The 25,669-nt window shown below is 38.6% G+C and overlaps 1 protein-coding gene across 1 annotated transcript; it reads right to left on the reverse strand.

Moving 5' to 3' along the window:
- Positions 1–704: 704 nt before the first annotated feature.
- ap1s1 (adaptor related protein complex 1 subunit sigma 1) lies at positions 705–24,874 on the reverse strand. Its single transcript, XM_026295942.1, has 5 exons — positions 24,709–24,874; positions 23,552–23,730; positions 15,974–16,082; positions 15,749–15,886; positions 705–3,150 (listed from the first exon to the last, which is right to left on the reverse strand). The coding sequence occupies exons 1-5, from the start codon at positions 24,709–24,711 to the stop codon at positions 3,103–3,105; spliced, it is 477 nt and encodes a 158-aa protein (XP_026151727.1). The 5' UTR covers positions 24,712–24,874; the 3' UTR covers positions 705–3,102.
- Positions 24,875–25,669: the final 795 nt, after the last annotated feature.

The raw sequence follows: 25,669 nt of genomic DNA on the forward strand, positions 1-25,669 counted from the left end.
CTTCAGTCAGGCATGTTTCTGAACATGGCATATGAAACATAGCTTCACCAATGAAATAGGATATCAAATTTTTTACTTTTGTTTTTAATTTCTTCATTTTATCTTTGCCATTTTGCCTTAAGCAAAACCACACATACACCTGCCAGAAATTTTTATTATAAAATACAAAAATGGTCAAATTTAGTTATATGTCAGAATGTGGTGCATACTTTTTGACTATGCCTTCTACTTTATCATTTTTATGATTACAAGGCAATTGAAACTAAATCAACTCAGATGCTAATTGACACTAAAAAAAGAAAAAAAAACAACTTTCCAACATTAATGAAATCATGATAAAAAAAATGTGTCCTTGCCTTAATAAAAAAAAAAAAAAATAATAATTAAAAACAGTCAAAAATGCAATCAAAAACAAGTATGGTCCCACCATGACAGTAGTGAACTGTTATTTCTTTTTCTAATTGTACCTTCAAAACTGGTTTCAAACATAGTACTCTTTAAGAAATGCACTTTGAATTAAACAGCTTTAACTAACTTATCAAAGCAAGCAACACGTACAGGAAGATCATTTACTGTATACTTGACCCTGCTATACTTTACTTAAGGAGTATAGCAGTACTGCTTATCCTGCATTTTATACAAAACTCAAATTTAGATAACTAGCACTCTCACAATACAAATTAAGAGCTAAAACTGTGAAAAGATTTACAGGGCAATTCCGTTTATTAACTGAAAACTAACAACAATCAATTAGAATTTTGCGTGATATGTAGTACCAGTATCAGCAAAACAATGTCAAGTTCCTAATTTGACTAAGCATTTTTCATTCATCAGTTAACTTCATACAAAGCACTGTACAGGGAACCAAACCTAACTTGAATAAGTATTTGTAACACTTCCCTTTGACCTTAAGCCAGCAGGAGTTCCTTCTGGTTTGACCTGCACATACTTTCTTCTGGTACCTTAGAGAAGCTGCTGCAGTTCCTCCGTAGGTTTTAGGCTGTTGCATTGTCTTTTGTCTTTTCATTTTGATCCCAGAATGACTCCACGTTGTTTGCATCTGGGCTCTGTGGGGGCCAGACCATCTGCTATAGGACTCCTGGTTCCCGATGGTGTTATCTAAACTGGTTCAAAGTTTTACACAGTACTGTGTATATAAATGTATATTATTTTATTTAAAATAAACATGTGTGTTTTCATTTAGGAAAACAAACTGCGACGTGATTCTCAGTTGCATTTAAATTAAAATGTTTTAATTGTAATACGAATATGAATGGTTCATATGCTGTAATGCAAAAGTCAGATGTTTTTGGTTACAATCTGCAATGCAGTTGTAATCCTAGGCCTACTGTTTTAGGCAAGATGTGCCAAAAATTAATATTAACATCAACAAGAAATTCAAGAGAAATTCTTAAAACACAAAATAATCAAAAGACAACTCATGACATGTTTTTTGACAAGACCTGTGGCAACATCTAGTTAATGTTGTAGTTATGGTCCTTTGTCCAGTTATGTTTATGTACCATTTGCCTCTTAATTAGTAAGTTATGGGAACTTAAATGACTATAGTATATGGCTGTATAATGATGCAACAGACAGAAGCCATTATAGTCACCATATTGTTATTAACCAATATTACCTATAACAAAAGTAAATCATAATTTGAACACAGCTTTTACTGTTGTACTCAAAATGTTTGAAAATTGCACTCCTATTGACCTAATATTGATAACATGACAGTTTGTGTTTTTCACCTGCACCTGCCTATCTTATTTTCCTTGATAAATAACCATGTACGCAACCAAGAGGGAATAATAACAAAAGCAACAAAAACAAGGTTGTAGAATTTGGCTTGAAAAGTCTGGTGGTAATCTATATTTTTTATGAATGTCAACAAATGTCATGTGCAAATCAAAACCAACAATGAACTGATTCTACTAAGTACTGTGCCTATACCCAAAGCATGAAAGAGCTTCTTCCTCTGTGGCATAGAGCTCCTATTTAGTAAAAAAAAAACAAAATTGTTCAAACACAAAGATAATACATTGTTTCTTCATTATCATGATCGTACAGCAGTTTATTTTGACTTAGAGAATTGTTACTACAATCTGACTATTTTCTCAAGTTTAAATAACATTTGCAAATTGCTTCCCCATTATTGTGAAATTCCTGAGCCTTTAAAATTTAAAACCACGGATGGGACGTCTAGGGACGTCTGAAAGTACTGAGAGATGGACTAGCACATTGTTGGATTTGGTACTTTCATGAGAATTGTTGAAAAAACAAAACAAAAAAAACAAACAAAAAAAAAAACAAAAAAAACCAATATAAAACATATCAATTAAGATATGCCCAGTTCTTTTTCCGGTTTTGTTAATGAAATCCCTGACCTAGGTTCATCTACAATAATGTACCTGACAGACATTCACAAGTTGTGATTGTGTCGCTATTCATAAATAATGCCAGTATCCACTGTGATTACACAACTCCCAGCCCCCTCAACAGCCACATTCAAGTTAAAGTGTACCCCATACACAGCCCAATGCTTAAATCATACACACACAGTTGTCTTACTATTGTTGTGAGGACACTCATTGGCATTACCAATTCTCTTATTCTAAATTTAACAATCACAACTAACTGATTGAAATCTGATTCTTTTACGCTAAAACTTAAGCAGCCTTTTAAAGTTGTGTGACTGGCCACAGGGGGACTTACCCCAACCTTAACCATAGCCACTACTTGCCTAACCTTAACCATTACCCTAACTTAAAATCAAGCTGTCACCCTAAAATAAATGATTTACATGGTGGGGACCAGTACCCACAAGGAAGACTGAGTCCACACAATGTGAATATTTAAACAGGTTTTGTCCTCATAATGTCTGAAATACCACACCCACACATACGCACACACACACACACAAGCACACACACCATGCGAGTCCATGCAAGGATATTTCGTTCCTGTGTCTCTTAAACACTGTACATCAGTCCCTAGAGTCACAGATACACAGAATCAACTTTGTCAGTCAGTCCAACAATGTTCTCTCACCCAGACCTCTGCCTTAGTATCTATAGTCTCTTACAACACAGCTCTGTATTATGCCAAGCCCATCTCCTCCAATACACTTCTTGGTGACTCATCCTCCTGTAAACAGAAAAAAAAAGAGATGTTAAAATGGAGGACTCACTTAAACTAGACAAATGCATTTCCTGCTGAAAATGCGTGCGAATGCTGAAAGCTGAATGGAGCTGCCCAAAAAATGCTGAAAATGGCTGAAATGCATTGCTGAATAAGCTGAAAGCTGAAATGCAATGCTGAAGAATCCTGGAGGCTGAAATGCAATGCTGAAGAATCCTGGAGGCTGAAATGTAATGCTGACGAATCCTGGAGGCTGAAATGTAAAACTGGAGTTGGAAGCTTAACTTGTTTAGCTAAAAGAAAAAACATTGCTGAAACGGGTGGGAAGAGAAGGATATGATGAAGTAGTAATAAATTGGCTTTCAATTGCTAGACAAAGAAGCCTTACACTAACATGCAAGAAGACAGTGTAGTGAAGGACCTTTGTAGCAGGATAGGATAGAAGAGAAGGAAGGAAGAACTGAAGGACTTAAATATGAGTTAAAGAAAGAAAAGGGAAGAATGAAATAGCAAAAAAGTGAAATTGTAGAAAGACTATATAGTGTAGTTTTAAAACTGATAAATACTGCTGAAAAATAGAAGGTAAATGATGTGTAACCAAAGCAGACTGCAGCAGACTCATGTGACCCTGAGTTAAGATCTGAACTTTAACTTTAAATGTTTATTGTACTTTGCATTGCTACGGCAACTTCATATACATAACTGTAGACTTTTATTGTGAAAGTCTGACCATGTCCTCCTGAAGAAGACACTATGCCTGACATTTAAAATGGCCTCAGTTGATACCTGAAGCTGTATGCCAATTGCAAAAGTCTGTTTTATGGTCATGTTGCGGTTTCAGGACTTTTATTTTGAAATAAGCCTATAAAAGGGCTTTTATTTGGAAAGGACAAAGTGCTGCAGAAGACTTGCGTGATCTTAGATTACAATCTTAACTTTATTTTGAATATTCATTATGCTTTTCTAAGGTATAATAGATTCCTATAAATAACTGTAGACTTTTATTTTGAAAGGCCGTACATGGCCTCTTGGGAGAAGACACCATGGCTGACATTGAAAAGTCAGTGTCTAAAGCTGTATGCCAAGAGCCAAAGTCCATTTTAAGCTCATTTTGTTATTTCTTGGCTTTTATTTTGAAAGAATCCAGAACAAAGGCTTTAATTTTGAAAGTGCAGCATACTGTGAGACATTCAGATGACCCTCAATTGAAGGTGGAATCTTAAGTTTGAATAGTCACTATCCTTTAAAAAGGTGCAGTAACTTTCTACAGATAACTGTAGACTGTTATTGTGAAAGTCCAACCAGCCCTCCTGGAAGAAGACATGGCTGACATTAAAAATGTCCTCAGTTGGTGCCTGAAGCTGTTTGCCAATAGCCAATGTCCATTTTAAGCTCATGTTACTGTTTCTTGGCTTTTATTTTAAAATAATGCAATGAAAGGTGTCTGAATATGTCTGTATGTTTATGTGTATGAATGTTTGTGTTCATCTGTGTGTAATTGTATGTGTGTATTTGCATGTCTGTATCAATGAATGTATATGTGTGTTTGTTTGTCTGAGTATATCTGGACATGTATGAATGTGTCTTTCCACAGGTATGTTTCTGTATTTGTTTTTGTGTGTCTGTCTGTGTAGCTGCATGTCTGCATCAATGAATGTATGTCATTGTCACATGTCAATGTGTCTGTCCATGGGTGTCTGTGTATGTTTGTGTGTGTGTGTGTGTGTGTATATATATGTATATTTCTGTGTATGTATTAATGTTTGTGTGCATCTTATAGTTACCATGGAGATATATTTTCAATAAACTTTCAGTAAACTTAACAGCTTCTCCCACTCTGGCTGCTGATGTCACCACTCTAGCTTTGAACATTCCGCTCCCATAGAAACCAATGTAAAATTCAGAAAAGGCCTAAAAACACCATAAAACATAAATTGCGATTAATCAAAAACTGTAACATATCAAAAAGCTGAATACAAGACTAACAGATTAATGCATTCTGAACCATTTAAAGGTGAAATGGTGTTTCTAGCTGAAAGTATGCTGACAGTTAAAGCTGAAAGAGGACAAAGTTGAAGAGGATTTCAACACTCTCCATTAATTTCAATGGGACAAAAAATTTGAAAAAAGCTGAATATTTCAAAAAGTATAAAAGGTATAAAAAAGTTGAATACAAGCAGAAATGTTCTTAAAAAGCTGAACATTTTGATACCTGAATGGTCTTTCTAGCACAAAGTATGCGGGAGGAGTTAGTGACTGAATAAATGTCGGAATAATAATAATAACGATAAAGACACAGGATAACAATACTGTGAATGTTGAATAATTCTTTCACTAACAGTGCCAGGAGGCTTCAAAAAAGAGACCGATCCACTTTTTGTGAAGATATTCTAAAAAATGAAGGATTGGTGGCCAGAAACAGCCTTCATTCACGTTTTTCAGCAAAACTCCTGGAGCTCATAAAAAAATGGGAGTGAATGAGAGATTGAGCAGTCACTCTCTGTGGGTTTGGCCACCTGGTGGAAAAACCGTAGGTCCTATCAAAATGAGAACCGCATTACCTGAAAGAAGACAAAAATCTCTACTAATTGTTTATATAGCTGAAAGTTGACACAAGATGAGAAGAAAAGAGATAAAAAAATTGAAAAAAGCTGAAGCCCCTCTCTCCCATACACACCAATGTAAAATTCAGAAAGTTAAAAAAAAACAACAACCATAAAACGTAAACTGCGATTAAAGAAAAACCGTAATAGATATCAATAAGCTGAATACAATACTTTTAAATTAATGCCTTCTGACCCGTTTAAAGATCAAATGGTGTTTCTAGGTCAAAGTACACTGACACAGTTAAAGCTGAAAGAGGACAAAGTTGAAGGGGATTTTAACGTTCTCTCCATTCATTTCTAGGGGAAAAAATTCTGACAAAACCGGGAATATCTCGGAAAATATAAAAGATATCGGCGAAAATAGTAGAAGCAACACTCTCCTGATTGAGCTGAATGACGTTTCTACGTCGAACGGTGCAGGAGCAAATGGAGGAATAACAATGATGATAATAATAATAATAATGATAAAGAGAAAAAACAAAGAACATATAACAGCAATCCCAACAATAAATAGAAAAAACGAAGAACATATCTTCATCAACAATAATAAAGACACAGGATAATGAATGAATGTCTTCAATATACTATTTCAGTTCAGAAAAATATGAAAATGTTTTTACTATGAAAATTTTTGCTTGCTTTATTGTGGCTCCATATGTTTTTAGATAACTGCTATCAATCTCAGTTTGCCAGGTGATCTTAATTAAAACCTAACAGAGTGTGCCTCCTGCTTGGAGTGCCTCCTGAATAATCCACTTGGTATGACTGGTTGTTTGAAAAGTTGATGTGAAGGAGCACTGCATCATAGCTTGTTTCCTGAAATTAATAGACATGAAGGAGTTATCAAAAAGAATGAACGTCCTGTGCTGACTCAACTCAAGCTTTATTGTCATTCACACAGCAGACAAAAAAAAATTAAATGTGTGTGAACCAAAGATAGATAGTGGCATAGATAGTGCCACAAGTAACCACCAACAACAATAAACATTAAATATAACAGTAAACATTAAACAAATGTTAGAAATGTAAAAGTGAAGTGCAAGTGCACAGTCAGAGGTGACTTTCTTTTAAACAGGATTGAATGGATGAGAGTCAAAAGTCCTGGGTGTGTGCAGATGTGCTATATGTCGAATATGCACTTATGATTGCACAGTAATAGTGGCTGAATGCAGAATGTGACCATTAATGTCCAATGTCGTATAATCAGCAAACTTGATGAGGTTGGATTCTGACTTTGATGTGCAGTTAGTAGTTTGAACAGCAGTGGGCTGATCACACAGCACCTGTGCTGAATGTGATGGTGCCTGATGTTCTCCTGCCAATGCAGTCTGTCAGGAAGTCAAGAATTCATTTACATAGTGGAGTGTTGAGGCCCAGTTGAAAGAGTTTCCTCACCAGTTGGTGGGGGATGACTGCACTTGAATGCTGAGCTGAAGTCATTGAACAGCATTATGACATGTGTGCCCTAATGTAGACAGATGTGAGAAAACAGAGTGTAGGAGACAGCAAATTGCAATGGGTCCAGTGAGTTGAGCATAGTGGAGCAAATATCCATCCACAGGATGACATCAAACTCTGGCTGTCACAGAATTTTCTTTTTGAATAAGAGCAAAACAGAATGTATTTTGTCTGGAACCTCCAACCTCCCCAGTATTGCAGCTTCTGGTCTTGAGTCTCTGACCCCTCACTTTAACCCTCTGGGGTCGACGCACGCGCCGGCGCGTTTTGACGCATCTTTTTCTGATAAGGCCGAAACAAACTTAAATTACTCCGTCAATTCTGATCGTACAGATAAAAGAAGTATATCATTCAAATCTGTAAAGGGTCTACTTTTAGTGGTATACCATCATAATAACAACAAAACGTTGTGCTTTTTTTAAATAAAGAAAGCCGACAGGGTGCGCTCTCGGACTTTTCTGTCTCTGCCATTTCTCTTCACAGACGCATAAATAAAACAACCAGAATCTCAGCGAATACTTGGCTCATAAAAATAAGAATTATATGGCTAGAAAGCTTGAAATGTTTTCTTTTGAGTGAAACAATTCAAGTCAAAAACAAATCATCACTTTTTATTTAATCCGTATGAACGTAAGGAGAAGAAGTTTTTTCCCATCTCACCTCATTACAGGTAATGCGACCCCGCCTTGTACACTGTCCACTGTTCACATGTAAATAATCTCAGGTGAACCAGGTAAATATGTGCACGCCCCCGAGAAATGACACAAAATATCAAACTTCATCATAGAATTTACTTTTTCTGCGCGTTTGGATGATGGCGCGTTACGCACGTGAAGCGGCGCTCCTTACATTCCTCACAGAGACAAATAGTTTAGCTTGTCCTCAGAGTAAAAACACTGATTTTAACTCAAATGAGGATCGTTTGGCTACTCATTGTGTTGTATTGTGCTGCACTAATCCGTCCCATCTACATTGACTGAAAGGCTCATTATGCGCGCCTTTGTCTGGTCGTTCAGTGCGTCTTTTTCTGTTCTCAGGTAAATCACATGACTATTCATCCTCAGACACACCCTCTTACATATGGCCTTTCTGGACAAAAAGTGTCTTAGAGAATTTAAATCAGTGTATTGTTTACTGTGAATGTGTGAACAAGATGACATTCACAGCACTATGAAGTAAACACTTTAGCCTACAACATGCAGGTCATCCAAAGTCTTGTGAACCAATGTTCTATTTGTGTTTTATGGTCTTATTTCAGTGAGTAAAAAATTGTAGTTTTTCACTAACCATGCATAACCACTTTTTTCTCAAAAACACAATAATGTATAAACTTGATGCTCACATATTATTGTAGCCAATTTTGTGCTGATTACAGTGTTATTAGACTTTAGACATTAATATGTTTATAAAACACTGAAAAAAGCACAAATGTCAGGACATGTCAAAATTTGTCCAGGCCCCAAAAATCAAGCTGTCACCCTAAAATAAATGATTTACATGGTGGGGACCAGTACCCACAAGGAAGGCTGAGTCCACACAATGTGAATATTAATAGGTATTATTTGTCCTCATAATACCACACACACACACACACGCGCGCACACACACACCATGTGAATCCATGCAAGGATATTCCATTCTTCAGTGTCTCTTAAACACTGTACATCAGTAGCTAGAACCACAGATCCACAGAACCAACTTTGTCAGTCCGACCATGTTCTCTCACCCAGACTTCTGCCTTAGTATCTACAGTCTCTTACAACACTGTTCTGTACTATGCCTTCAATAGATTTCTTGGCCTAGTTATGAAGGTGCTAGGCCATTAATTGCACTAAAAGCAAACCGTGTTTATGCATAGTTAGTGAAAAACAAACATTTTTAACCTCTTAGTCACCTTGCCCCTTTTTTGGCACACGGACGAACAACACACCCAAATTAAACTAGCTGTTGTCTTTACATTTTAAGGGTTATAAGATGCTGATTCTCATCCCAGCCGCTTCACACTCGGTTGCAAACCGCCCCAGCGCACGCTGGAGATCCTGGCTCGATGGAGCCAACAGGACAACATCATCTGCAAAAAGCAGAGATGAAATCCTGTGGTCCCCGAACTGGACTCCCTCCGGCCCCTGGCTGCGCCTAGAAATTCTGTCCATGAAAGTAATGAACAGAACCGGTGACAAAGGGCAGCCCTGCCGGAGTCCAACGTGTACTGGGAACAGGTCTGACTTACTACCGGCAATGCGAACCAAGCTCCTGCTCCGTTTGTACCCCAGCAAAGGGCCCCAGACCCCATACTCCTGGAGCACCTCCCACAGGATGTCACGAGGGACCCGGTCGAATGCCTTCTCCAAGTCCACAAAACACATGTGGACTGGTTGGGCAAACTCCCATGAACCCTCGAGCACCCTCGAGAGTGTGTAGAGCTAGTCCAGTGTTCCACGCCCAGGACGGAAACCGCATTGTTCCTCCTGGATGCGAGGTTCGACCACCGACCGGATCTCCAGCACCCTGGCATAGACCTTCCCTGTGAGGCTGAGGAGTGTGATCCCTCTGTAGTTGGAACACACCCTCCGGTCCCCCTTCTTAAAAAGAGGAACACCACCCCGGTCTGCCAATCCAGGGGTACTGTCCCCGAACACCACGCAATGTTGCACAGGCGTGTCAGCCATGACAGCCCAACAACATCCAGAGACTTGAGGTACTCGGGACGGATCTCATCCACCCCCGGTGCTTTGCCACCGAGGAGCTGCCGAACTATCTCAGTGACTTCAGCTTGGGTGATGGATGGATCAGCCTCCGAATCCCCAGCCCCTGCTTCCCTTATGGAAGACGTGTTGACGGGATTGAGGAGATCCTCGAAGTATTCCTTCCACCGTCCGACAATATCCCCAGTCGAGGTCAGCAGCTCACCACTTCCACTGTAAACAGCGTTGGTAGAGCACTGCTTCCCCCTCCTGAGGCGCCGGACGGTTTGCCAGAATTTCTTCGGGGCCGACAGGTAGTCCTTCTCCATGGCCTCACCGAACTCCTCCCATACCCGAGTTTTTGCCTCCATCACCGCCTAGGCTGCAGCACGCTTGGCCCTGCAGTACCTGTCAGCTGCTTCGGAAGTCCCACAAGCCAACCAAGCTCGGTAGGACTCCTTCTTCAGCTTGACGGCATCTTGCATCTTCTTCATGCGTGTAGCGTCCCATCATCCAAATGCGCAGAAAAAGTACGTAAATTCTATGGTGAAGCTTGACCATTTCTCAGGGGCGTAAACATAATTACCTGGCTCACCTCATTTCTTTGAGGTAAGTATCTTGATGGTGTTGGAAAGCTAAGCCCTTACTGACCTGAGAGGACCTATACAAATAAAATAAATTGAAACAAACTGAATTGAACATCAAATCACTTTAGTGAATACCACTTTAGCAAAGATGGAAAGAGGCAACTACTTGAATCTCACTGTAGTCAACCAACTTATTTATGCAACTGCTGCAGTCATAGCCGGTGAGTCAAGCAGAAAATGCTGCCAAAGACTGCCTACAAAGAACCGGGATGGAAACAAAGGATTCAGAGCACCATCAAATCCTATAGGAAGATCTAGCTGTGAGCACAAGAAAATAATCTCTGCATGCCAGGTCCACATCAAGATAGATAAGACAAAGAAATACAAAGCGGACAAAGAACATGGCTAGAGCAACACTGCAAAATGCAAAATGCAAAAAAGAAACTCGATTGCAAAGAAACATCTGCGAAATCCTGGTATGGCTTTGATACATTACAAGAAAACAGTTTGCCTCATATCTGGATTGCTGCGTAAATATCAGTCAGAAAGTTGTCAACATCATCAATATAACCATCTCGTAGGATGTTCCATTAGTAACTGACAGCATGATCCAGATATTGTGCTGCACAATAAAAGAGAGAAGACTTGCCTGCTGATTGATATAACCATTCAATGTGATACAAAAGATACTGAGAAAATTGCTAAATACAAGGACCTGGAAATTAAGATCAGCAGTATGTGGAACTTTAAAACGAGAACTGTGCCAGTAATAGTAGGAGCATTAGTTACACTAAAGAAGGGATTTGATCATTTCATGTGACATTTTTCAGCAATCACACTAATAAACAGTGAAAAGAACATGATTATGACATCATTTTGACTTTCGCATGGCAAATGATACATAGTGACGGAGTGAGTTCCACACAGATAGTCGTAGGCCAGACCCGCAGCCCATATCCAGCCATTAAGAAAATGCGCTGGTAGCCACCGCGCAAACAGGCACATTTCCATGCATACAAACATACATAAACAGTGCCATTATAACTCGCCTTTGTCATAGCATCTTTGCCGGTCACAAGCACCTAATATAGGGCATCGAGGGTGCACACTTGCTGCTCTATCTACACAATTATAGCCATAATTTTAAACATTCTCAAAAATTTTTTGCACAACACACACCTCACTCAACGGGTCCTGGGTTCCAACCATTAAAAACAATTACAGGACATGATGTCAGGGGTTTAGAGGCTTTAAAAGACACCTCATCCAGCAGAGAAGAGAGGAGTCGACAGTTGTGTGCGTAACAGAGAGGGTAACGGAGAGGTCAAGGAAAGACTTTTTTTTTGGGCGTTTTTGCACCGTTTGTGAGTGCGTCTCAGACAAGTCAAGGAAGGACTGTGTATTTTTTTGTGTTGTTTTTGCACAGATTGGAAGTGTGCTTTATAAATGGTGTAAATACTGTACTAGACATTTTGCTTTATGATTTTTCTTCCCACAAGGACTTACAATAAATTTCTAAAACTCTCTGCCAAAAGTTCTTACACTGAGGGACCCTGTCACACACACTAAATTAAAGACGGTTCTTTATCATTATGCAAGTCACAGTCCTCATGCAGTATGAATATGAAAGCGCTTTCTGAAAATAAAAAACTGGAATTCTGTGAACCATGACATCATCTATTATGAAAATATTTTTAACTGCTTCAGAGCTCATCGAAACTAGTCTGATTAAGACCAAATAAAGAAAGTGTCAATAAGACAAATTAATAGTAAGAGTAAAAAGACTGTTGAGTACATAGAGGTTCAAAATCCTCTTGATGTAGGATCCTCTGGCAGTTGGCCTTGTCCATAACACTGCATTTTGGCAACCCCTTACTAAAGCTCACAAAGACAAACGTTTGAAGTTGGTTCAGAAATATGAAAATGTATTTTCTGTTTAAATCATCAGTGAATGCCATGTTATAATGGATGGAAGTCAGGATGGTTGGTGAATGGCTATTCTGACAAGACGTGTGAACAGTGTAGATCCATTAACGGATCTAAAAGATTATGGTAGTGTTTGAAAGGCAACTTTTACAGACTAGAAAACAACAAAATGTTTTTTAGATTTTGTGCTGAGTGAGTAAGGCTTCAAAAAAATGCTAAATAAAAAACTTTGATTACTGGAACAGCTACTGTACCTAATTAAAACTCTGAAAATGAGAATTCAGCATTAAATATTTATTGACACCAGTCAAAGAAGATGATTTATCTCTTCAGTCTCTTGGAGTACCAGCGATAAGAAGCATCTTACATTCCGTAACACTCTCTCAGTCTCAGTAATCTTTTTGAACATTTCTAGTTGTTGGAAGATGGATACAATTAACAGCATTTTAGTGACACCACAATCAATCAGGTTCTGAATAAATTATTACTTATTGAGATTAAAGATGTGTGGTAATCCTAGGTAAGCACAAACAACAGAAACAAATATTCTGTTCAAAGAGCTTGAGTTCTGAAATGATGACAGTATCTACTGTGGTAAGTTAGTATTACTGTAGAGGAAAGTGACAGACTGTAGGAGATCATTTCACTAACCTTGCAGAAGACTAGGAACAGGAAGGTCACGACTGTTCTCAAGTTTTTTAAAACCAATTTTTTTACTCAAAGTGTCGACCACAAAGTGACATATTCTGTGGTACATCCATACATCCAAGTGCCGTTATCTAGAATCTGAGTCATGGCAACTAGACTTCTATTTTAAGGTCTCAATCTTAAAGTCAATCACATACTGGATCATAATTCACTTCATTACTTCATTCACTTCACTCATTAGTTTTACCATGCTTAAATTACTGCTGAGGTCTGGGGCAACAATTACAGAAGTACTATACATTCACTCTTCATTCTCCAAAAAATACACGGGGTAAACTCCAAGGAGCGCACCTTGCTGCATGCTTAAGAATTAGTATAAATGGACCTGAAAACTTTTCCTCAAAGCCAAGAAAAACCCACTGCTCAGACAAAAACTGTCTACTTTTTAAATAGTGGAAATCTGAAGAACATTTGAAAATATTTGTTCATGCTTATAGAATCATTTGTTTAATATCTGAATTTCAAAAATCATTTTTAATTATTTCAAAATTATTTGTTAATGATAGTGAGTATTTTCTGTAATAGAGTTCATAAAACTTGGTTTGACTAGTGCATTCTGAACCCACTCGCCAAGCACCGTGCCAAGTCACACAACCCCACTCTACGCTGCGCCATGCCACTCCGCCGTGCCCACCACTACAATTAAATTCTCAGCCTATGGGAAACACTGCAGAGACCACACCAATCCACTCTTCTTACAATCAAAATTATTCAAATTAGCAGATCTGGTTCAATACTACACCATAATAATAATGTTCAAAGCTAAAGACAACTTATTTAACAGCCAGTATTCAAAAATTGTTTGCTGAGTGGAAGGAGAGGATATAATCTGAAGAGAAATATGAATTTCAAAACATACATTGTATGGACCACCAGGAAAAGTTTTTGTTTGTCTGTGGGATTAAACTGCGGAATGATAAGAAAGGGGCACTAAACCAATGTTCAAATATTCACCAATTCAAAAGAATGTAAAGTTTCACTCCTTCTAGTAGGGGTGGGAAAAAATAGTATTTTTTTTCGATGCACTTTAAAACGATTCTGAAACAATGTGGAAAAGTAAATAATTGATTTTAATATTTGATTGAATAAAGTCTGCCAGTCAGACACGGTTTACCACTACTAGACTACAAACAGCCTACATGCATGCATGCCTGTAGTGCATGCACTACAAAAACATTTAGGCTCGTATGTTTAGGTCCATGATCTACGTCAGAAAATGGTGGAACAAACAAAAACTATACGAGCAGCGGATGTTTCATTAAACATTAAACAGTTTGGAGACATTTATAAAATTGAATCAGAAGGAAAGCAGGAGTCTGCAGAATGTAAATCTGCAAAATCTACTGTCTGCTTGTCTATTTGAGGTGAAAAACAAACAAACAAAAAAACAGCGAAAACAACTGGAGAACAAACAGAATTAAAACTTAATGAGGACTGAAAAGTGCAGTACAATCATTTTATGGCTTTTACTCAAACATAATACATCTCTTAAACTAAAAACCTGGGGCATTTTATTCACTGTACTCGAAAAAACTGATATACAACACTTGCCGTTTCATTATGAGTGAATTGATACACATCAGCAAAGGCAAAAATTGCCATTTTGCTCTGTGTGTGATAATTCAATCCTAAATTGGTTACCATTTGAATTGTGAGATTTTCTGCTTTCAAATGACATATAGTTTGTTGGGCTTCATTTGAACTACGCCAATGATCTTCGGAAATACAGTTTCCGGCCCGAATACGGATGGTGGGGTTTTAACAGATAGCAAGTATAGAAATGACGCTTCATTTTTTAATCGTATCATTGGCCTCGCAATCGAATCAAATCGTGGAATGCCTAAAGATTTCCACCCATACTTCATAGTGACATTTGTTTAAATTTTCTTCAGTGTAAATACTATTATCTAATGAGGAACACAGTAATGTTAAGAGTGGTTGGTTATAATGTGAGTGGTCTTTCACCTAACTAATACCAAACCTCTTGTAGGATTTGAAGAGAGATACAACTAGGAGTAAGAACATTGTCTTACCTGTGCTGCAGGATTATTATTGAATAATCTCCTTAATTTTATATTTTTAGTTTCCAAATCTGATGAATCAAAGAACCATCTAGATGAGATTCATTGTTGAACCAGAAGACTAACTGATCCAAAACAGGACCAGTGGACCGCCATCAGAGAGTCTGGTACTCCAAGTCATTATGATATTAATTAATAATTAATAATTAATTAATAATTCTAATTCATAAATTAAATGTCTGATTGCTACATACCTGTAAGATATTTCTATCACAATACTAAGAAACAAAATCACGACCAGGTGCCAACATTAAAACTGCTGTAAATACCAAACCCTTAGAAACCCCTGACTAAAAACAGTAAAATTTCAGGTTTTGTAAAAAATTAAATGTGTTTCACATTTGGTGTGAATGTGACTGTGTAGTTTATATTATATTGTATTAATTTTAAGAGGTACAGTCAATTTGAGTTCACATGGCATAACTTTTTACCAGATTTTATGTAAATATTATTTGTAATAACCTGCTAAACAATAGAAATACAAACTGGACAGAAACCCAAACTCTAACTCTCCATGGTGTAGGTGATGGGCGAAACCCTAAAGCCAAGCTTACCTCCTGCAGTAGGTCAGCTTGTTCAATGGCTTTGAGGACGCTCTTCTTTGATGTGTCTTGGATGTCTCCACCCATCAGAAATTCATCTAGAATGAAGTAGGCTTTCTCAAAGTTAAAGATGATGTCTAGCTCACATACCTGCACAAACAAACACAAGTCATTAATGTTTTATACAACAGGGGAAATGTTCACATGCTCCTAGAGATTTAGACATGTATGACTTACACTGCCAAAGTATTTATCCAGCAGCTCTACAAACCGATGAATAACTTCCAGTGTGATGAGTTCATTGTCCTGTTCTTCAATTGCACAACAGAAATATAGGCTGGCATACCTGCATGAGTACACAGTTATACAATAAAAATAAAATATATGCACGCACACACACACACACACACACACACACACACACACAGTTAGCAGCTGATATTGTACAACAGCTTAAACTAATGCAGTTTAATACAGTGCATTCAGAAAGTATTCAGACCCCCTCCACCTTTTTCAATTTTGTTATGGTACTGCCTGATACTACAATTGTTTAAATTAATTTTATTCTCATTAATCAACTCTCACTACCATATAATGACAAAGTGAAAAAAGAATTTTAGAAATGTCTTAATTTATTAAAAAGAAAAAACTGAAATATCACTTTTACAGAAGTATACAGAATACAGAAGTATTCTGATATTCGGTGAAGTATTGTGATATTTCAGGTTTTCCTTTTTCATACATTTGCTAAAATTCATGTATAAATAAAACTATACCTATACCTATCATAGGTGACCAAGAACCCAATCCCAAGCTCTGACTGAGCTCCAGAGATCCTATGTGGAGATGGGACAAAGTTCCAGAAGGACAACCATCACGGCAGCCTTCGACCAATGTGGGCTTTATGGTAGAGTAGCAAGACAGTGCAAAACACATGAAAAACACATGAAAGCCTGCTTGGGGTTTGCAAAAAAGTACCTGAAGGACTATCAGACTGTGAGGAAGAAGATTCTCTGGTCTGATGAAACCAAGGTTGAACTGTTACATTGGAGGAAACCAGGCACCTCTGATTAGCTGCCCAACAGTGAAACATGGTGGTGGCAGCAATATACTTTTGGGGTGTTTTTTAGCAGCAGGGACTGGGAGACTGGTCAGGGTTGAGGGAAAGCTGAATGGAGCAAAGTACAGAGATATCCTAAATGAAAACCTATTCCTCAGCGCTCAGGACCTCAAAGGTTTATTCTCCAACATCACAACAACCCTAAGCACACAGCCACGACAACACAGGAGTGGTTTAGGGACAACTCTGTGAAGTCCTAAAGTGGCCCAGCCATAGCCCTGACTTGAACATCTCTGCAAAGACTTGAAAATGTCTGTCCACCGATGGCCCCCATCCAACCTGACTGAACTTAAGGGGATTTGCAAAGAAGAATGGCATAAAATCCCCCAAACAGGTGTGCAAAGCTCGTTGTTCTGTAATTTCTGCAAAAGGTGCTTCAACTAAGTACTAATTAAAGGGTCTGAATAGTTCTGTAAAGGGGATATTTCAGTTTTTTCTTTTTCATAAACGTCTGTTTTCACTTCGTCAACATGGGGTACTGAGTGTAGATTAATGACAAAAATAATTATTTTAAACATTTGCAGTGTCAGGTTGCATCATAAAATGCAAAAAAGGTGCACTGTAATAGTGTCATATTGCACACCGCTACTCCTAAGTCCTTCAATTTGTCTGTACCTGGTGACCAACCAAGCTATGGTGGTTGTGCATTGCATATGGTGGATTCTATGTGCAAGAATCCTACAGTATAATATTCTTAACACAGCTTGCTGATGTTAAATTGTTTTAGGTACAGTTGCAAGAAAAATTAATGACATTATTTGCAATTTATGCGGCAGTCTGCTGGGGAGGCAGCATAAAGCACAAGGATGTAAAGCTGACTTAATGAACAACACTTGATCCACTAAGGGCTGTGGTGGAAAGATGCACACAGATAAAAGGTAGCAGCCCTCTTGGAATACACTGATCATCCTCTTCACCTCCAACTTGCTACGCTGCAGCACATAACAATAAAGGAGATCTTTCATCCCCACTGCCATCAGGCTGCACCTTAGCTAATGGCAGATGACTAATGTGACAGAACCACCCTTTTTGGCTTGCTGTGAATTCTTGTGTGTGCTTTCTCCAGCAGGAGCCTGGGTGGGTCGTCAGCTGTACTGCTTTCAACTGGGAGACAGAGGGGAGGGGCTAAAGCTATAAAAGCCCTGGTTTCTCAGCTGTATATGGCTCTCTCCCCTGGAAGCCGGCCATACAACATGTTTTTCACTTGGTAGTGTTTTGTTTGCAGCCACTTAACCTGTACATTTACACACTACTCTCTGCGGTGCTGTGCAGAGCAGTTGGGGGGCGTGTTTCAGTTGCTGTTTCAAATGAACAGTGACATAGTTCACCAGCTACTCCAGCACTCCACAGTGGTTCCCATTCTCAAGGACCTCAGGCCAATGGCTGTCACCCTCCCTTGTATGAAGGCTATGGAGAGGGTCATAAAGAACCACATCATCAAGGAAACCAACCCGCTGATGGACCATCTCCAGTTCACATACTGCACAGAGGGGTGGACGATGCAAAAATCTTCATCATGTATTCAGCACACAAACACCAATACCACTCTTAGACTCTTGTTTGCCGACTTCTCTGCATTTAACACTCTACAGCCAAACGTCCTAGCAGAGAAACTCTCCACCTACTTCAACCGGGGTAATCAGCTAATCCTGTGGATCATAAATTTCCTGATTAACAGATTGCATAGAGTGTTGGTCAATGTCACAACTGCCACTTTGTCTTTCACTCTAGTGAGTGGGGCACCTACTCTCCTCTCCTTTAACTCCACTGGCTCCCCTCAGAGCTTTGTCCTCTCACCTCTAGTCTTCATCCTCTATACTGATGATTGCAGGTTCATCTCACCTGGTCAAGTATGCTGATGAAATATGCTGTATGCTGATTCTCCTGTCCCTGCTCTCTGGCCCCCCTCGTCACCAGAGCTCAGTACTCCCCTCATGGAGTACTGAGCAGGAAATGCCAGCAGTGGCAGTACTTACTAAGGAAGCTCAACACTTCTGGCATAAACCGGAACATTCTACTACTCTTTTAATAGAGTGTCATGACATTCTCTATAACTCACTGCTTCCACTCCATCAGTCTGCAAAACAGAAACTGCCCACAGAGTGCAGTCAAGGTTTGCTGTAGTACCATTGGACTCACAACACATGCAAGCAGCAGACATTGAGGACAGCATGCAGACCCCTCACAAATGCTGGTACTCCCTCACCTCATGTAAAATGTACATGTGCTGCTTAAATGTATACCGTACATAATACTTTAAATCTGTTCTTGGGTGTTAATAACACAATATATCTGCCATGTCATATGTAATTTCATTCACTGACATATCATATAATTGTTAATACAATTATATGATATGATATATGAAAATACAAAACGATTCTTTGAGAAACTGATAAACACAACATCCTACACCGTGGACATGTACAGTGGGGCAAAAAAGTATTTAGTCAGCCACCAATTGTGCAAGTTCTCCCACTTAAAAAGATGAGAGAGGCCTCACTCATCTTTTTAAGTGGGAGAACTTGCACAATTGGTGGCTGACTAAATACTTTTTTGCCCCACTGTATGAGGAAATATAAGTTGTTTTTTTATATTTTGTTGGTCGCATGGATTGCAAAATGGTGAAAGCAGGAGAAAGTAGCAAGGTGCAAGGTGAATAGACAGGTCAACTTTGGACAGAAAATGTCCAAAGTTTGGGATCACTTCAGATTGAACCATGTTCCACCATGTTCAACTGAGCAAGCAAAAGAGTTCTCCAACAGCATTTTGAACATGATGGTCAAAGACATGCAGCCACTTTCTATGGTGGAAGATGAAGGCTTTCAAGAGATGATTTACACTTTCAATCCCAGGTACACGCTTTCTTCAAGAAAATTGCTTTATTAAAAAATGATGGAGAACAAGTACAAAAAAAAAAAATCAAAGACAAGTTGAAGAACACCCTTAAGGAGAAAGACAGCATTGCACTCAACCGACATTTGCTGACATATCACTTTCTTAGGGAGGATTGGGAAATAGAGTCCTAAAGCCTGACAACAATGCACCTTGAGGAGAGACACGCAGCTGCAAATATTGCAGAGTGACTTGAGGATGTTATTGCCAAGTTAAGACATTCCACCAGAGAATATCAAAACTGTTGTGCCCAACAATGTAGCAGCTGTAAAGATTTTGGAAGAAAAGTATGGATTGGTGTCAGTGCGATGTACAGGTCACACCCTGAACATGACTGTGCAAAGCACTCTTAGGAGCCATCAAGCTATTTCTAAGTGTGTGGCTGCTGCAAGATGCCTTGTTGAACATTTTAAGAAGAGTGAGCTTGCATGCACAAAGCTAAATGATAAGCAGCAGGGCACACCACAACCTATGCTGGTGCAAGACGTACGTACTCGCTGGAACAGCAATTATCACGTTATCCAGTCTACTGGAACAAAGATGGCCAGTGACTGATGCACTTTCTGACGCAGCAGTGATTCAGAGAGGAAAACACCACTACCTGAACAGTGGAACTTGATTGAGGAGCTGAGCCAGGCCCTTGAGCCTTTTGAAGGAGCTACTGTTTTTCTGAGTGGGCAACAATATGTGCACTCTGCACTTCCACAGCTAGTACAAAGCCTCAAAAAGTCAGTACAGAGTTCAACTTTTGAGACTTCACGAATTAGGTCATACCAGGCTTATGTGGCAGAACAGATCAAAGTAAGATGGGAAGGATTTTCTGTCTTTCAACCTGAATCTCCAAAAACAGTCTTGATTGCTGCTGCTTTGGATCCCAGGTTTAGAAAACTTAAGTTCTTGCCGGTTGATGAAGCATTCAAGGTCAAAAGCACAGTACAAAACATGGCACTTGCTGTCAAAAAGAAGGGGCAGCCCAACATAATTGAAAATGGAGCCTCTCGTACAGCACAAGACAACCTAGTAATGCATGTCAAGGGTGCAACGTTGTTCATCAACACTGTACTGGGATCATCGGAGTCCAGCACCATTGATGAAGAAGATGAGGAACAGCAAACTAAACCAAACTGTGCAGAAGGAGGTCTTGATACATTTTGGAGAGCAAGAAGGTCCAAGAAGGTCCTCTGTCCAAGAAGGAGAGTCGTCAAATGGTGGAAAACAAATGCAGCATGCTATTCAACGCTGGCAAAGTCCCTGCTGTGTATTCCGGCAACATCCACAGCATCACGGCATCTGTTTTCTGCAGCAGGAAACATTGCCTTAAAACACAAGGCAAGCCTCAGTTCTGGACATGTTGACATGCTCACCTTCCCTCATTGTAACCACCACATATTCCTTTAAAGGCATACATGTGCCAGTCTGTACACACCAGTATAAAGAGAGACATTGAAAGAGGTGTTTTGCATGAATCAGTTTAATTTTAGGTTGGCTTTGTTTTTCAACACAATATGTGTTGAAATTATACACATTGACTCTTCTTTAAACTTTCTTATGCCCTTGTTTTTGTCTCCTACAAATACCACTAAGCTTCAAAAAGAGACAATAAAGGCTAAGTGCCTTAGTTGTAGCTAGTTTGGAAACTTAGCTGTAAATGTCACAACTTCAAGGGATTGTTTATGTATCTTTTGTTTTTTGTTATATTTATGTCCTGGTTTATGATTGTATTTTTTGTTTTTTTAACTAATTTGAATTTGCTTTCTTTTGTTTTTCTGCAATTATTCACTTTATTGTACTAAATGGGTTTAGTTTTGGCAGATAATTTTGTCTGCGATTTTGAAAGAAAATCAATTAGCTTTTTTATTTTCTATTTTGTACATTTACTGCAGCTTTTTAACACCGCAAAATTGTTTCTTATCTGATTACTCGATTAATCGACAGAATAATCAATAGAATAGTCAATTACTAAAATATTCAACAGCTGCAGCCCTATTCCAAACGTAATGCTTGACTTAATCTTAAATCTTAACTTCTTATCGTTTATTTTTTTATTTTTAATTATTATTATTTATCTTTTTTTGGTTTTTATTATTATCCTATTATTATACTTTCATGGCTGCTGCTATTCTGTGTAACTGTTCTATTTGCCTTGAATTGCCCCCATGGGACAAATTAAAATTTTTGAAGTGAAATGAACTTCTTGTGGACAGCCGCCCTGACATTATTCTGTAGAATGCCCTATGCCTATGCCTATAATTCATTCCCCCCTCCACAGTGACAAACAGTCCAGGTTCAACACAGCAGCCCCAAAACATGATGCTCCCTCGACTGCACTTCACTGTTGGGGTGATGTTCTCATGTTGGTACGCAGTTGTCTTTTTATGCCAAACATGTGTTCTTCCCAAATTATTCTACCTGCATTTCATCTATCAACAATACATTTTCCCCAGTAGTGTTGTCAAGGTGGTCATTAGCAAACATCAGGTGTGCTGCAGTGTTTTTTGGGAGAGCAATGGTTTCGTCCATGGTGTTCTCCCATGTCAATTCAGTGTTGGGCATGTAGTTGAATCATGAACAGAGCTGTTAATCAGGTCCAATAAATCTTTCTGGTTTTAGCTGTTACTGAATGTACTATGTATACTTTCCAGCTACATGCAAATCAACAGCTCTTGATTATAGATCTTCTGAGATCTCCTTTTCATGCAAGGCATAGTTCACATTAGCTGATCATGTTTGTGAATAACGCACTGACACTGTTTGATTCTTTTTATACATCAAGGTAGATCTAAACCAAACCTCCATTCTTGAACTCCAAGAACTTTTGGACTAAACAGTTCCAGGAAATCAGTTCTAGGAACCACCCCTCAAGAACAGACCTGCATTCACACTACCAGTAGAAACATTGAAGTAATGTAATCAGGCTGATAGTTGGTATAATCACTTCTGCAAAACATTTAACAACAAAACTAGCAAAAATTTTCACATTGCATTCGTCAGTTAAGATGTCAGAATTTTCTCCATCATTTAGGCTGCCCAACCTTCAGACTTAGTCTGTTTGTGCGTTTTTTTTTCCAGGTCCAAAGCTGCTGTCTACACTACTAAAATAAACTTTTAACATTGCCGTTTGCCAGTGCTGCATTGGTTTCCGTGTCAATCAATGTAAACATGCATCACTTGTGCTTCATGTTGTACTGGAAAAGTACATACTCTGAAGCAGGAGCTAAAAAAGTCCCCCAAAACAGCAGTCTATAGTTCTCAGGTGTGGACAGACAAAAAAGAGGAACTCTTTCCAATAGTTCTAAGAATTATGAAAAACGTCCTCCAGTCCAGACCTAAGGTTGCCAACACCTGACTCCAACTGATGTTTATTAACATCAAAAGCCTAATGTTGCCATTACTTTTTCTACCACTTTATTTGTTTAATGGATGTGTTGAATAAAGAAAGATCATGACTGTTTGCTTTATCAGCTTAGAAATAGTGTTTGTTGAGATAGGTGACCAACAAATATCAACAAACTGATGATATTATATCACATTTTATGACTAATTTATGCAGGTAACCAGGAAACTGCAAACAATGCATTTAGTTTTTCTTGCAACTATAGGTAAACTTCATACGTAATTGTAATATGAAAATCTTGACCTTGTCTTCTCAGTCTGTTATTTTTGTGTCCCAGGGAAAATCTTTATACATTACCACAGTTCATTAACATTTATGTCAAAGGATTGGTTGTTGTCATATTTACACCCACCCAAGGATGAAGAAAATAAGTATACATGTAGATGGTTTTGATAATTTAGTGTACCTTTTGTAGACTATTTTAAGGTCCCTCCATTCTAGGAAGCTGCACATCTTTGGTTTGCGGGCAAGCACTATCTGCATCAGCTCCCTTACCATCTTCTTCTTGTCACGCTCAGCTGTGGCTGTGTACCATTTCTGCAGCCGTAGCTTCCCTTGCCGACTGAACAGCAGCATGAAACGCATCTACAAGCAGAAGCCAAAAAAATTCCCAACTATTAAAGGAAAGGCAAGTAATAAAGAATATGTAGAGAGTATTACCCGCCAACAACAAAACATGAAAATGAAATTAAAAATAAAAAAGCAAAACAAGACAAGAGCAATATAGAGTTCCAGATACCTGAGAAAGACTGTTTAAAGGCAGCACTGGATTTTAATATAATAATGCACCAGTAAGATTAAGTACCATAATTTATGGCACTTGCTGTGCATTTCAGATACCTTAGTTACAGTAACCTTTTGTCATAAAAACAGAGTCAAGTTATGCTCAAGTTATATCACTCTAAACACTAATATATATATATTTTACTTATCAGTTATTGCCAATAACATCAACTTCCAATAGAAATAATGTTTAAAACATGCCAGCATTCACCTATAGACAGGCAGATAGGCTAAAGAGTTACACATGGAGAGGGGGTGTTTCACATGGACAAGGGTATGAAAAGTATGGCGCACATATTGTATACTTGCACTCTATATGAGCGCATACTATGGGACATGCTGTGCGCTAATAAAGTTGAAAATGTAGTAGTTATTACTCTAACACTCAAGCGCTTATTCCAGCTGTAGGTTGGCACAGTTTAAAAAAAGAAAAACAGGGAGCTGAGTAACAGTTATCAGTCACTTTCATTGTTGACACGGTCGAAAACCTAGAGCTTAGTACGTGCATCTTAAATTTTCACTGACGATTATGCTATTATGTTTTACTTAACTAAATAATTTGTTTGCACTTTGCATTATATGGGCCATACGCTGATTGAAAGCCCTACCCAGCATAATGTTACTACTCATGGTGGTAGTCGCCCTGTCAGCTTACAGGCTATGCTGAAAAACTACATAAAAGTATAACAGGTATGCACTTCCTGAAATCCTACACCTTGCTATCGTTAGCTTAGCACTCACCTCCTGCATTGTTCAAGCAAATGAGATGCAGTAACTTACCATTTTTTCTGATTCTTTTTCAGCTACTGTATCGCTACAAAAAACTCTACTTCTATGCTGCGAGGTCCAACGTAAACGTATAAGCTGCAGTTAACGTTGACTGCTCATCTCTATTGTCAGATACTATAACGTTACTGAACTGAAGCCCTTTCCTGCTTCACTGAGCAGTACCGCCTCTAATGAGCATGCGCATAGACAATACATGTCTTGCCCTCAATTTTGCCTATCAGGTACGATTACGTCTTCGTGTGAACCATTGACCATTGGTGTAAACCTCTTTCTGGCTTCAAGTCTGCTCATTCTGACCCTGTCTTAACAGGCAAAATGATCTGAAACTTAAATGAAAGGTCCACACGTACAAAATGATTTTAAAACTAAAAAGTGTTGGAAAGTAAGATTTGAATGTCTGAAAATCTGGCTTTATCCTTTGCAAACTTGATTTGCAAACATTCAACTCTGCTCTCAGTGTTTCAACTCTTTTTTTTTTTTTTGCAGCGTGTCAGACTGCATTTTTAACCCTGTTTTCACAGGCCACAGATCTGAAATTTTGCAGAAAATCAGGGTGGGAGCTCACAGAATCTATATCACGGAACCCAATCACATAGCTTTTAATAAAATACGCCAATAGGCTAACAGGGATAGTCTACATGGTTTGATTAGTCCCACTAGTCGTCAATACAGATGGATACTGTAAAGATTATATCTTGGTTCTAGTGCACTTGCTCCACCTTCTTCTGCCTACTGGCTAAGAGGAGGACCTGCAGGAGCATCGAGCATACAACGGCTGACTGGCTGGACACCAACTGCACAACAGTTAACTGGGCTGTATAGTTTTAAGAGGATGGTTTGACATTGTTATTTTGTTCTACTTAACTACATTTAACATTACATTAACTAAACGGTTGCTATGACAACTGGCGTTACCAGTTTTTGTTAGCAACCGGTAGCATTGAATTAGCTA

Source organism: Mastacembelus armatus, chromosome 18, assembly GCF_900324485.2.
Source record: "Mastacembelus armatus chromosome 18, fMasArm1.2, whole genome shotgun sequence".
Lineage (NCBI taxonomy): Eukaryota > Metazoa > Chordata > Actinopteri > Synbranchiformes > Mastacembelidae > Mastacembelus > Mastacembelus armatus.